The 15,401-nt window shown below is 30.5% G+C and overlaps 1 protein-coding gene and 2 long non-coding RNA genes across 6 annotated transcripts; 1 reads left to right on the forward strand and 2 right to left on the reverse strand.

Annotated features, from left to right (window-relative positions):
• Positions 1 to 2,298: 2,298 nt before the first annotated feature.
• On the reverse strand, positions 2,299 to 13,737 carry LOC129928269 (uncharacterized). 4 transcript variants are annotated; one of them, XR_008779858.1, is made up of 6 exons: positions 8,472 to 8,598; positions 7,135 to 7,288; positions 5,160 to 6,724; positions 3,646 to 4,351; positions 3,129 to 3,239; positions 2,299 to 2,466 (listed from the first exon to the last, which is right to left on the reverse strand). It is a non-coding gene; the product is annotated as an uncharacterized LOC129928269 (long non-coding RNA). The 4 variants fall into 4 exon arrangements; XR_008779857.1 differs by having other exon boundaries at positions 3,646 to 4,760; XR_008779856.1 differs by lacking the exon at positions 8,472 to 8,598 and adding an exon at positions 13,008 to 13,737 and having other exon boundaries at positions 3,646 to 6,724.
• LOC129928275 (uncharacterized) lies at positions 8,660 to 10,760 on the forward strand. Its single transcript, XR_008779860.1, has 2 exons — positions 8,660 to 8,806; positions 10,318 to 10,760. It is a non-coding gene; the product is annotated as an uncharacterized LOC129928275 (long non-coding RNA).
• On the reverse strand, positions 10,979 to 12,741 carry LOC129928265 (uncharacterized). Its single transcript, XM_056041858.1, has 3 exons — positions 12,515 to 12,741; positions 11,464 to 11,554; positions 10,979 to 11,347 (listed from the first exon to the last, which is right to left on the reverse strand). The coding sequence occupies exons 1-3, from the start codon at positions 12,624 to 12,626 to the stop codon at positions 11,113 to 11,115; spliced, it is 438 nt and encodes a 145-aa protein (XP_055897833.1). The 5' UTR covers positions 12,627 to 12,741; the 3' UTR covers positions 10,979 to 11,112.
• Positions 13,738 to 15,401: the final 1,664 nt, after the last annotated feature.

The raw sequence follows: 15,401 nt of genomic DNA on the forward strand, positions 1-15,401 counted from the left end.
CGTAATATTAAACATTCAGCAATAGTTTGATTAGTTTTGTAATATTAAACATTCAGCAATAGTTTGATTAGTTTCGTAATATTAAACATTCAGCAATAGTTTGATTAGTTTTGTAATATTAAACATTCAGCAATAGTTTAATTAGTTTCGTAATATTAAACATTCAGCAATTGTTTGATTGGTTTTCGTAGTGTCAAACATTCAGCAATAGTTTGATTATTTTTGTAATATCAAAAATTCAGCAATAGTTTGATTAGTTTCGTAGTGTCAATCGTTCAGCAATAGTTTGATTAGTTTCGTAGTGTCAAACGTTCAGCAATAGTTTGATTAGTTTCGTAATATTAAACATTCAGCAATAGTTCGATTAGTTTCGTAATATTAAACATTCAGCAATAGTTCGATTAGTTTCGTAGTGTCAAAAATTCAGCAATAGTTCGATTAGTTTCGTAATATTAAACATTCAGCAATAGTTTGATTAGTTTCGTAGTGTCAAACGTTCAGCAATAGTTTGATTAGTTTCGTAATATTAAACATTCAGCAATAGTTTGATTAGTTTCGTAATATTAAACATTCAGCAATAGTTCGATTAGTTTTGTAATATTAAACATTCAGCAATAGTTTGATTAGTTTCGTAATATTAAACATTCAGCAATTGTTTGATTGGTTTTGTAATATTAAACATTCAGCAATAGTTTGATTAGTTTCGTAATATTAAACATTCAGCAATAGTTCGATTAGTTTTGTAATATTAAACATTCAGCAATAGTTTGATTAGTTTCGTAATATTAAACATTCAGCAATTGTTTGATTGGTTTTGTAATATTAAACATTCAGCAATAGTTCGATTAGTTTTGTAATATTAAACATTCAGCAATAGTTCGATTAGTTTGTAATATTAAACATTCAGCAATAGTTTGATTAGTTTCGTAATATTAAACATTCAGCAATAGTTCGATTAGTTTCGTAATATTAAACATTCAGCAATTGTTTGATTGGTTTTGTAATATTAAACATTCAGCAATAGTTCGATTAGTTTCGTAGTGTCAAACGTTGACAGCTCCTAGTGGAACAACGATCTGTTATAAGAGCCTATGCATATGTACAAATGAGAAAGGAAATCAAATGTAGAGAAATAACCCTATAAACATGCCCATTACGGCCCAGTATCAGTTTTAATTAGGGTTATCCCCCTTTGCCCTAATTGCAGCCCTAAATAGCCCAAATCGCGCCCTAATGGGCGCGCATACCGTTTGCACATTGGCTTCATTAGGTTCCCATAAAGGACCAATACGGGCTACCCTAATGGGCTACCCTAATCGTGCCAATATCGGCCCAGAATGGGTAAACCCACTTCCGGATTCATTGGGGATTTCCAGAATCGCGCCCTAATCAAGCCCATACTAGCCCCAATGGTTTAGTAACTGAGATTTTCATTGGGGTTTAATTAGGGATAACCCTTATTGTGCTAATATCGGTCCGATGCTGGCCTGAATGGTTTAGTAACTGAAATATTTATTAGGGTTCAATTAGGGATAACCCTTATTGTGCCATTATCGGTCCAATGCTGGCCCTAATGGTTCAGTAATTGAAATATTAATTAGGGTTCAATTAGGGATAACCCTTATTGTGCCAATATCGGTCCGATGCTGGCCCTAATGGTTTAGTAACTGAAATATTTATTAGGTTTCAATTAGGGATATCCCTTATTGTGCCTTATCGATCCAATGCTGGCCCTAATGGTTTAGTAATTGAAATATTAATTAGGGTTCAATTAGGGATAACCCTTATTGTGCCATTATCGGTCCAATGCTGGCCCTAATGGTTTAGTAACTGAAATATTTATTAGGGCTCAATTAGGTATTATCATGCAAATACTGTCTCCGATGGTTCAGTCATTAAATTTTATTATGGCTTAATTAGGAATAATCTTTAATGTTTTTCAATACTGTAGTTTAAAACAAATTCATTAGTGATTTTTTGTTTATAATGCCCTTTTTGTTCAAATGCAGCTCAATGGTTTAGTATGAGATTTTTAACCTTTTACATAGGTCTACTTTCACACTGATGATTTAGATCTAGCAATAGAATTATTTGACATAATTGTTTGGAAATTATAATAATTGAATCAGTGCATGATTTCTATATACATCTAGCTATAATGTCAACATATTTATAAAGTAATGGACAAGTTAAATTACATTTTTGGGTTTGAACACTATCAAACAATACAATTTTTGGTAACGTACTATATAAGACTTGCATGCTCTGATCATTTATTCTTAAATCAAACTTACACAATTAACTTTTTTTTATTTTTTATTCATGGAATAATTAACCAACACAAAAGACAAATATAACAGCACAAACAAGATATCAAGACAGCATTTTCATTCAATTGTTAGCATTCTTTACAAGCTGACTTCAAGACTGGTGGCAATAATTCATATTTTGACTTCCATGCAGCAGCTGGAACAAACAAACAAACAAATAAATATTATAGTCATGTAATAAAACTACCTTCAAGCTGTATTAATAATAAAAAGAATCTAACAATTAAACATCAGAAGACCTTACATTTATCTATGTGGACATACTATTTAACGGTTATATTTCCAGCCCTTGATGATAAACGGTGCTCAAAAATTAGGTTGCTTCTAAAGCCTATTAAGCAACACAAAAATTAATGGTATTTCAAAATTTGGAGTTCAATCTTCTCCTTAAATTAAATGTTATGAATTGGTGTCAGCAAATGTGGCACTGGTATTTGACTATGCTAAAAGTGCAATGGCAGACTAGATCGAGCTAGGCTTCAATTCATTCAATATTATATTTTGTCCAATTTATTTATATTAACTTTATCACAGGCTCTTACTAATACAACTATATTCTGTTGTAATTAGAGTTCTATGGTAATTTTAAAAATAAGTTGGCTGAAAAGTTATTCTAGAATTAAAATAAATAATTATCACAGTGAAACTTAAAAAAAACATAACAAAAAAAAAAACCACAAACCAGCATATTTCAAAATTAGGATAGCATTTTTTATTTACATTTAATAAATTCCATCCCATTAACAATTTGCTTTCAGATTGCTGATCAGTAATCTAAAAGCAAAATTTAATTCTTACCTTCTTGAGCAGGCTTGCTTATGAAAAGATGAACAGCATCTGTACTGCATGCATAGGTTATTATTAACCTAAAAGATTAATGTCAACTTCCCCTAAAGAAAATGTGGCGATCTGTTAAAAAAAATTAAAAAAAAATAAAATAAAAACATAAAAAATGTTTAAAGAATGCAAAAAAAAATAATATTACAATAGAGGCAAAACACAAAATGTTTAAGGTAAGGTATACAAGAAGGATTGTTGCTATATAATGACATTAGGTCAAAAACAATTCTATGTAGGCCCTATTTTCATTGTATAAATGTTCATTATAATTTTTTATGCAAATTAATAATGAACTTAAATCTCAGTGAAATTACAAAAAGCTGAAGATATTGCTCTCGAACATTGTTTCACAAGATTAAAATTTATTTTACATTTTCTTTATTTATTCGATTTGTTCTCATTAAAATTTTCATTTGGTTTGTGGGGATAGGGTGTCACTGATCAGTAATCTTAAAGAAAAATTTATTCTTCGTACCTTTTTGAGCAGGCTTCCTCATGAAAAGATATTGAACAGCATCTGTAGTGCATACATAGGGCGGAAAACAGATTGAGCTCTCAACATTCTACTTTAAGGACCATTTTTTTGACCAATTTCAAAATTACTTTTATTGACATATTATATATCAAATTTATTGCCCAAGAATAGAGGAATTCAAAAAAAATAAAATCAGAAGCAACAGACAATTATTTAACTTGAAAAAATGAGGTCAAACACACTTACCCCTAATAATGAAAAATTCCTCACTCACAGAAGATATGTCCCATAATCCATGAATTTCACAAATTCACAATATTATTTATAGAAAAATATATCCCAAAGTAAAGTATATTTATAGAACATTTGAAAAAAATATAAAAACAAGTTTTTTAAGTCATTTATGCAAATTAATTGAGCCACCCCAGACCCCACCCCCTCCGTAAAAAAAATTAGGTTGCAAATTATACTTTATCATTATCCTAAATAACAAAAACATAATCAGTTTAGACATATTATGTATCAATTTTAATGCCCAAGAAGAGAGGAATCCAAAAAAAGTAAATTCATTATCATCAGACAAGTATTTAACATAAAAAAATGAGGTCAAACACACTTACCCCTAATAATGAAAAATCCATAATTCACAGAAGATATGTCCAATAATCCATGAATTTCACAAATTCACAATATTATTTGCTTAAAACTATGTCACAAAGTAAAGTATATTTATATAACATTTGAAAAAAAAAACAACAACCTTAAAAAGTATTTATAATTAATAAATAAGCCCCCTCTTCGGCCCACGCTACCAATAAAAAGTCTTTTTTTTTTCTCTTATCTTCATGTTTTAACATGATACTATTTATATCAATTTTAGATAAAGGTTATAGATATGTATAATTTTAGACTAGAAAAGATCTAATATTAAATGAAATATTAACAAGATTTAGATCTATTCTAGTTCTTGATCACTTTTTAGATCTAGGTCTAGAGTACTCTACTTAGAGTTAGACCTAATAAAGCTTAACTTGCATGGTGCATGATCTATATCTATTGACTATTCTGTTTACTATCTCAAATAATCTCAATCTTTGTATCTGTAGTAACTGTTGCTGAGAAAAAAATAAAAACAACTTTTATAATTTGGTTAATATGTGTTTGTTGTTATTTTTAACTATGTCACTATGTCTATTGAATCTCTTCTACTCTTGTTTATAATTGACTAGGTCACTAGATCTATCTAGATTTTTTCCACTTTAACTTTAAGTAATTTAAGATGTAGATCTAGAGATCAGATCTAATTTAACCCTACTGAGTTTATAAGATCCTATGAATTAGATTTAGATATATAAAATCTTAGATCTAATCTACATTTAGATTCCTAGATCCACACGTGTACATCGCTAATTGACTATCTACTAGTAATACTAGTTACTAGATCTAGAAATGACTAGATAGTAGATTTAGATCTCATATTTTTTTCCATTTTAAAATCTAGTCCTAAGTCTTACTATGAATTATATTTAGACGTAGATATAAGGCTATATAAATTATATAGATCTAAGACCTAGAGTCTACATTTAGACTTAGACTAGATCACTACGGTCTTGATTCTTGATCCACGTGTGTACATCGCTACTTGACTATCTACTAGAAATGACTATATATAATAAATATAGATCTAAATCATCTAGTTCTAGATCTAATCTATCCTGATAAGAGAATTTAGATCTAGATCAGTAAATATTTAAATAATTTCACGCTTATTAACTCTAATGACTAGATCTAGACTAATCTAATCTCAGAATCTAAGTCCAGTGACCTAGATCTAGTCCTAGACCTAGAGATCGATCTATGTCTAACTAATCTAAAAGCATTTCGCTAGATTGATTTTAAAATATGGTTAAGATCTAGTCTTTATAGATCTAGATCTGTAGAAACTATTATAGATCTAGAGATAGATTAATTTAGATCTAAAATCTAAGTTCAAAATGTGCCCCCCCCCCCTCGCGCTGAAACATCGCATTGCCGGGCCGATTTTATGACGCATGCAATGCACCAATATTAAAGTAAAATAATTGCCGTAGTAGTCGATATTAATTTTAAAATTATAGGTTTTTAGCTTTTACAGACTAAGATCTCAATTCAGAGGTGCACCTTCAGGTTGACTAAGTCAAAACGCGTGTTTTGTTTTTTTTTCACCGCGCGCGCCTGGCTTAAGATAGATACCCGTGTTCCCGTCCTTGAAGTTAATTATGGCGGAAAACAGATTCTCTATTGAAAATGCATTTTTCGAGTTCAATATTCATTATCTCTGAATATAGACCATCTGTGGTATATTTGCTTTTACTGATGGATAGATCTATGTTTCTGGAAGCTTCATTAGCAAAATTTTTGTGAAATTCGTTTTTATATTGAATTTGTGCGTTTGTGAATATCATGAAGTATTGCCAAAAAGACAGACAACATTTACTTTTGGATTTATGTGATCCCATTTCAAAAGGTAAGAAACATATTTTAGAAATATAACTCATGTATAAAATACATACTTAGTATTTAAAAATGATTGTTGCACACCATAAAGAAAAAAAAAAGTAAATAAAATGCTTCTTTTGTCTTAAATTTGAAAAAAAATAGCCTCGATGCAATTTTTGAATTTGTGATGTCGCCAAACAATGTGTACATTTTTTTTTAAATATTATTTATATTTTGCCGATTTTCGCTGTAAAACACTTATTTTTGTATTTCCACCATAATAATTTATTATTATTTTTTTATTTTTGGTTATTTAAAAAAAAAATATTTATAAAATCTCGTTTTTTTTTAAACCAATGAGAATGGAGGTCGCCGGAACTAACTTCATGACCTCCCTTTCAATGTGCTTTTTTTAAAAATCATTCGCTCAGAATAATTCGAAGCGATAGCATCTAGCAAAGGTAATTATAGACAGAATCTATTACAGATAATTCAGTTCATAATATCAACTGCTTAGTTAATTATTCTGCTTTAATAATAGGATGTCGTAATCTTCAATAACAATTCTTATTGTCAGCTGCCCTTAAAGAAAACTGGCATTCTAAAAAAAAAAAAAAAAATTACAATAAAGACAAATCCTGAAATGTTTATGGTATGGTGTATAAGAAAAACTGTTGCTATAGCCTAATGATGAGACTCTGTATTTTTTCTTTAACAGTATCCACACAATGAAATTTTAAAAAGCCTAAGCCTTAGCTAAGCCTATGCCTATAGAATGAATCCTAGATTAAATTGTAGAAAAATGTGTAATATAATAATTAGTATTAAGACCTCTAGATATTCTAGCTAGATCTAAATATAATCTAGATCTATGTCTAGTTTATAGATCTAGAATTTCTAGATCTGTATAGATCTATTTAATTCTATTACATAGAGCCTAGAGTCTTTAAAATTTACAAAAAATAAAATCTAACATATATTGAGTATTGGTGAATAAAGATGTAACGCTACCTGGACCTGGTTATGTGGTATGCACGATGGACTGTTTGGTCGCCTCGTTGGTCTCTGCATGGTCGTCTGGTTCATACCCTGCAACTGCCATCACTTCCCTAAGCTCCTTTGAGGTTTAGACTACCTGGTGACTACCAAGTAGATATCTTCAACTCTGAAGGAACATTTTTAAAAAAAAACAAAAACAATGTCAATATAGGGCTATAGTCTATAGCAGCTATAGGGTTAGCCGTTAGTGGCGTTAGTCTATTATATATAGGCCCCTAATATAGATATACTATATATATATACATATTTTTCTAGACATATCTCAATATCTGATTTTAAAACCAATATAAACGTTTGATTTTATTTAGATTCTATTTGTATAAATTTAAACATTCTAAACTCTAGACTAGATTTTCAAGATCTGGAGTGTAGGCCTAATATTGTACATTAGTCTCTACAAAGTAAATATCTATATTATAAGATTATAAGTCTATACTATAGGTCTATGACTATAACTAGTTACTAGATCTAGAATTATTTAATCTAAATGACCTATCGCCTATAGTATGAAAAAATTAAAGATTAGTCTGTATTAACAATATATTAATTAAATATTATTCTATATGTACTAAATTTTCTAATAACTTTTATTAGATCTAGATCTAGATCTAAGTTTACTAAGTCTTAGTATATCTTATAAGTCAAGGTCAATTTTTTCTAACCTCAAAATATTTGAATTAGAATAGAACTAAAATCTATATATGAGTATGAGTACTATAAGTATAATAATTATTATATTAATATACCAAAGTGTCCTAAGTCTAAGTATTAGTTTACAGTTACGTGACTAGATAGGCATATAGACTAGATCTAATATTCTGCCCTAAAAGTTAAAAGGTAGTAGATTTAGATTTAAGATCTAGTAAGTCCTTAACTAAATCTAATTCTATGCTGCAGATGCATTAGCCATTTCATGGCAGATTCTAGAATCTAGATCTAGAATCTATTCTAAATAGTAAATCAGTAAATCTAGTCATAACGCATGAATGTTAAGTCGTCTAGATCTAGATTTAATAGGTCTCAAGTCTAGATTAGATATAATATAGACCACTATATACTATATATTAATAATATTATATCGTACTAGATCTAGTAGCCTATTACTACTATTAGTAATTAGATCTAGAATCTAGATATTATAATAAAACTAGTCTAGAGAGATCTATAGAATCTCTAGATCTAGATTCTTAGCATTCTAGATTATCTAGATATAGATCTATCTATAAATCTATTCTAAGTCTAGACCTAATCTACTATCTAGATTAGATCTGTTAGTAGTGTTAGAGTACTTAGAGATTCGTCATCTGATGATGATCTGTACTTGTGATAGGCTTAAGACTTTATAAGTTACGACCATTCCAATGGACCTCATTCACCAATCGTAAACAAACACCCCTCAAGTCACGTGACAACCATCAGTTTAATCTAGACACCAACATGGAATCTATTGGTATTGTTGGAAAACCACTCTTGCTTGTAAATTTTACTTTTGTTAACTTGTTAGAATATTGCGATGTTATAAATGCAGCATTAGCATATCATGCATACATCTATGCATGTGAAAATGATTACAGACACGTAATTTAATTACAATGTTACTGGAGTGATTAGCTACAATGGAAAGGTAAGCTCTTTTTAAATTACCATAGAATCTATGACTAGATCTATCTTTATTTCTTTATCTTACTATTACTAGATTTACTAGATCTAGATCTATAACTAGATTAACTAGATTTATACACTATACAGTATAGCTATAGATCTATGATCTGTCTAGATTATCAATCTACTTACTTAAAGTTAAAGACTAGATCTAGATCTAGAGTCTAGTACTTATTGACTTATTTAACTGATTTTACTGATTAGTTAGGCCTACTTCCTACTAGGTCTAGATCTAGAATAGATTACCAGGCACTATTAGTATTAATATTATGACTAGATCTACTAGACTTTTAGATCTAGACTCTAGACTAGTCTAGATAGAAATTCTAGAATTTAGTAACTATCTAGATCTACTTAGCTCTATCTAATCTAGATTTTTTTTTAGATAGACTAGCTTCTAGATCTAAGATAAATATACATCTAGATCTTGCTGTAGACTCTCGTACTCTACTTCTAGACTGACTTAGACTCACAAGATTAACTTAAGTTGATAGATCAAACTTAGAACATCTAGATTTAGATTCTAGATATAAACTAGTAAAAAAAAAAAAAAAAACAACTAGATCTCTAATAGTCTCTAAACCTATAATATTATAATTTTAATCTAGACCTAGATCTGGTCCTGTGAATTGATCTTTGAAAATTTAGAAATGTTGAAAATGTATGATTATAGATCTACTAATTTATTAATTATGTAATAGATCTACATTATAAATAATAACATATATTATAAATATAGCTAGTAATATAGTCTCTAGATCTACCTGGATCTAGATTACTTTGAGATATAGAATTAGAGGCCTATGCTATGTAATTCTTTATTGTAGTTAAGACCTTCTTTACTAGATCTAGCTATATATAGATCTATACTTATAGTCCTAGTCTAGACTGTCTAGAGCAGTGTTTCCCAAACCTTTTCCTTCAAAACGGAACACTTCGCACACTATGAGTATTTAGCGGAAAACTTTTCTTATTTTTTTTAAAAGATTTATTCACATGGTAGCCTACTAATTAATTATTCCAGTAGTTCATGGAACACTTATTCAGGCGTAAGGTTCTGCGGAACACATTTTGAGAAACACTTGTCTAGAGTGATTCTAGAGATAATTTCTGGAATAAGGCTAGTTCTAGAATTCAAGATATATATATATAGCATTTACTTATCACCTAGAATAGAGTGACAAGATTTATAATCTAATTAACACAATTTAAGTCATGAACATTGTAGGATCCAATATAATTCTAAACTGATAAATCTAGATGTCTACTACATTTTATCTACATTATAGATTTAGTTTAAATTAGAAATCATATATTCAGAGGCAGTGCAAGAGGTATGCGAAGTGGGCATAATCTACAACCTGTGCGTGGGGGGTTTATAAAATTAGTCAATGCACACCTATTAATTTTAAAACATTTAATGCATTAATATATGTATTTATTAATTTTTAAAAAAAATATTTATTCTTTCAGGTCATTGAAGGAGAGTGTCAGTGTGCAGGGGGTTGCAAGCCCGCCTGTTGTAAACATCTTTTTGGTCTTCTGTCTGCTCTAGAAGACTATAGCAAAAAAGAAATGTATGCAGCACCAACAGACAAAATTCAGACATGGCATCAACCTGCACCTAAAGCCTCAGAAAACGAAGGATAGTTTTAGCTGTGATAAGACTGGTCTACAAAATTTTGATACCAGTGTTTCAATGTCTGCTTTGGCTGCCTTACCTCAGAACACTCCTATATTTTCAGTTCTACAAGCCGATCCTAAAAGATTAACCTCGGACATTGTCTTCTATGACAGAACTATACCATTACCATCTATATTTTTTTAGCTTTGTGATGTTTGCGATTCATTTTGTAGTTTATTTAAATAGATATGATACATTGTCATAGCAAAATAAAGTCTTTGTTTCTTTATAAGTGTATTATTTTATTGAATGATGTGAAAAGTATATTGTACACAAGGAAGCTGATATTATTACTAAAAATATATACATATATACAAATTTTGAAATTTTAAACATGAAATAAACAAGCTTATATTAATAAAATGTGCACACCAATTATTTCAAGTTGCCAGAGAAAAATTGATAAGTCATAATAAACCAAAGTAACAACATTGTAAGAGGAAAACTATATAAATAAGGAAATAATATTTAATATTTTTGGGCACTGATCTGTAGAAGTACATAATAAAAAAGTTTATATTAATAAATATTAATAAAATATATACACACCAATTTTAAATTTAAATGTTGCTAAAATTCATAAGTCATAACAATAATTTGTCTTCTAAACAGCTACTTAAACAAAAAAAGTTATCTCCTTTTAGTTTCAAAGAGTCATAACACAATTTCAACTGAGCAACTTCTTCCAGAAGGCTAGCATTGCCTGGTTCCAAAGTATTTACCCTCTTTAGAAGATCTGTAATAAAGTCTTCATTAGTTTGCACAGTGACATCTCTAGTCTTCTCCTCAATGGTGGTGTCCTGGGGTAAAAGAGGTTGTCTAAAAGGAAACAAAATATATTTAAGTGTACAGTCAAACATGATCATCATAAAAATATTTACAATTAAGATAAAAAAATGTAAAACATAATTACTGAAGTATTTCAAAACATTTACCTAAATTCATATTTGGTCTTTTTTCGGCTTGGTGTACTTTTGGAAAAAGAAAACTTGGTCGGCACAGCACCAGGCTTTAGAAGTCTGCGATCTAAATGGAATATATAATAATATAATGTATATTAGTTATAAAACAATTTTTTTTTTTTCAAAATAATCTACATGAAAGTTACTAGACCTATAGATCTATATACCATCTGAAAATAAGCCATATAAACCTAATAATATATATAAATAGGGAGGCCTACTGATTAATTATTAACATTAGATCCACTATTTTTTTCCTACTTGTAGGAATCTAAGTTGATATTTAATATACTACTACCGTACTAGATTGTAACTAGATCAGAATTTAGCAAATATTAATAGTAATAATAATAGGCTGTTTAGTATTATTTAAAGTCGAATCAACACTAATAGAATTCTATAGTCTATATCTTATTCTATAGATTGACTAGATCCATCTAGTTACTAGTAGATCTACTTTTCTACTAATTTCTAGTCTAGGTCAGTCTAGTCACTAATGACACTAGTCTAATCTAGAAATATGAAATATATTCTATCTAGACTAGATCTAGTTGTTTTATTATTTACATGCTCTTTAAATTTAATTTATAAACTTTGAATAATAATCAGATTTAAAAATCTAGGTCTAGATCTAATTCTGATTGTAAATTTAATAGAATTAGAATAAAAAAAATATAGATCTAGAGTTCTAGACTCTAGTCTAGAATAGTAGAATAGGTCTACAGATTCAGATTATACAGTATAGATTTGAGTAGATCTAGAATAATCTAGATCTAATTAATATTTTAAACTATTTTGTCTAGATCTAGATTCTCTAGACTTGTATAGATCTAGTGATTCTAGTCAATCTAGATTCTTATCATGTAGATATAGATCTAGGCCATTTTTTTCTAGGCCTACTTGTCAAAGACTTAAATATCATCGTATTACTACTACTACTATTATATTAGTATAATACTTCTAGATCTAGAATATAAATATAGATTAGATCTAGATTCTATAGATTATAGATCTATCTACTTACTTGTAAAAGGCTGGTAAATAAAACAGTCCTCCTCAAAATGCTCTGAACATATTACACTATTACAGAGTGTACACTTGCAGTGAAGTTTTTTCGTTTCAGTTTGACAACCCATTCTTTACATAGCTTTGGATTGTTCACAGGAAAACGATGAAAACCTTTTTTTTTTTTTTCCATTCTTTTTTATGTTCATAATTATTAGTCAAATGCATCGCATTGCTTCCCCATCTTTCCAGTAGGCCTACTAATCTATACTATTCTATACACACAAGTGAATAGTTGATGGTTGTCACGTGACCGTACGTTTCGGTGAATGAGGTCCATTGAATTTCCATGGCTGCTGCCATGAGTTGAAGAACATATGCATTGATATCAAGAAGTACAGCTCTTATAATTATTTATAATAGATCTATTATATTAATGAAAGTCTAGATTGACTAGACCTAGACTAGAGTGACTATAGCTCTATAACTTGTAGTATAACTAATAACTTAACAGATTTAGATCTAGATCTAGCTAGCTCTAATTTGATCCACGTGTGTACGCTCTAGAGTGAAGACTGAATAATCCAGTTTGTGCCGAATATCGCGAGCTTAAAAGAAATAAATGCTTCTTTTTCATTGGTCGAAAAAAATGTTAAAATGTATAAAACTTTTTTTTAAAATCTAAATCTAAAAAAAAAAACAACAAAAAAAAACAAATATGTTCTCCTTTAACTTAAGATTCTATGTGTGATTAAATATTACTAGATATAGATATATTTTTTTAGTGTGCACATTAAAAAATCAGACACACACACACACACACACTATTTGATTACGAAAAGTCTGCATTGGGCCCATACGGGTAAAACTTCACTATTCCAGTTAGGGATTTCCCCAATAGAACCCTAATTAATTTTTAAAAAAAATCTTAATATTACTTACAAAAAGGATTCAAAGCAACATTTAGCTTTAAGACGATTAATACTACATTTTAAAACATCATAATATTGTTTTTTATGTTATAATAAAGATTTCATCATGTTGGTTCTGGCGTGATTGGGGAAATCCCACACCGGCACGAAAGCGGAAAGACGTTAACGGCCCAATAACTAAAATCCCACACCGATCCGTTAACGTTTTTATAGGGGCGATTGTAAGTAGGTCAATCTACCCAATGAAACCTTATTACCCCACACCGCGCCAGAATGGTTTCGATGGGGCTTTGTTTATAGGGAAAATATCACAATGTCATTTCAGCCGAGGGTCTATCGACATTTTCTTTTCACTGACTGCTCTTGATTTCGTTGGGAATTGTTTCTTTGAGTCGCATGTCGCGGCATCTATTCGTCTCTTATAAGGTCATTGGACGAGTCTTTTAAAGTTTGTTGGAGTGAGCGCGCACCCTTTCCCACACAAGCACTTTTTCACAAAGATATATTCACATTCTTTTACTGTTCTCCTCACAAAGTTGTAGCATCATTTTGATTGTGTTGCCTGTGTGCACAGTGTGTATTTAAGTACCTACTTAGTGACAAGGTGTGAGACGGCCACTACAATCCTCACAGCTTGTATTCAAGACATGTCCAAAGCTGTTGGTCTATTACTGTTTCGCACCAGATTTCGACAAACAAGGGAAATAATCACACGCTTTGTGTATTGACCTGTGGTGGTATGTGTTTATTCAAGCAGTCATCCCAGTTTAGCTGACCCATTGTCAAGCCATTGACCAAAGCTCTAGTAGTTAAAACATTCCGTCATGGCTTTTTTTCTTCTTCATAACTTTTAAAAACATTTTATCATCATAAACAAAATGTTACATTAACTAATATAGCGCTACTTCTTGATGTTTTAGAAACATTTCACTATTTTGTCGCCCCTCTTCTCTAATATATAATTTAGCAATCTAGGACCTAGGAATCATGGGCGCCCGTAGGATTTTTTTGCAAGGGGATGCACGTTGTCACAAAGTCAAGGCTTCATTTTTCTTATTACGAGAATGTTACTGTTACTTAAAAGAACTGGTCCGTCCTTGCATCCCATATCAATGCAATATTAAGTGCACTGTAAATACTTGTTTCATGAAATAAACAAACTTAAACACGTGAACAAACTATTTACTGTACAAGTTGTTCAGTTTATCCGTGTGACCCGTGCCTCCCTACAAAAACTGCAAACTTTGAATTCAGCTGCCGAAACTGTAACTTTACTACTGAATTGCTTCTAGTCGCGATGGACAAGTCGGCGATGAATGCTTATCTGGCAGTTCTGAGAGTCTTCTTCAAATTACAGCTCTTGCATCTTTTAGGATGATGACAAAATTGAACATTAGTATTGCTTAAAAAGCGAGACGTTAATGAAGAAACTAACGAATTAAGATACGAAATGTAAAGCCGTATACTGTAATAACTTCCAAAAAGTGTTCCTCAGCATGGTCAAGTTGGTTTTTGATTATGCCATTAATGTGACTACTGATGAGCTGTTGAGTGGCCACAATGTGAAGTCTGCAACATCAGGAAAACGGGTTCAAGAACAGATGAATAATTAAGGACAATTAAAAGACAAGCCTCGTCTACTACACCATGAACTTATTGTACAACTTCCGTCACCAGTAGAAGCACAACTTGTGCAGTTGCTACTTAGATTTTAAGGCTAACATTTGGCAGAATCCAGGAAGGTGCACATGCGCCACCTTGCACCCCCCCCCCACCCTGCGGGCGCCCATGCTAGAAATCCTTAGTAAACTAAAACTAAAGGTGGGGATTGATAAATGTACTGATATTTCCAATCAATCGCTTTAACCCTTCTTGAACCAAAAGAGAAAGATGATGGTAGCACTGGCGTTCGGGGAAGGATACGAATTAAACATATGACATTACTTAGCTAAGATTAGCTAGCTACTTGTGCTC

This window comes from Biomphalaria glabrata, chromosome 1 (genome assembly GCF_947242115.1).
Source record: "Biomphalaria glabrata chromosome 1, xgBioGlab47.1, whole genome shotgun sequence".
Classification (NCBI taxonomy): domain Eukaryota; kingdom Metazoa; phylum Mollusca; class Gastropoda; family Planorbidae; genus Biomphalaria; species Biomphalaria glabrata.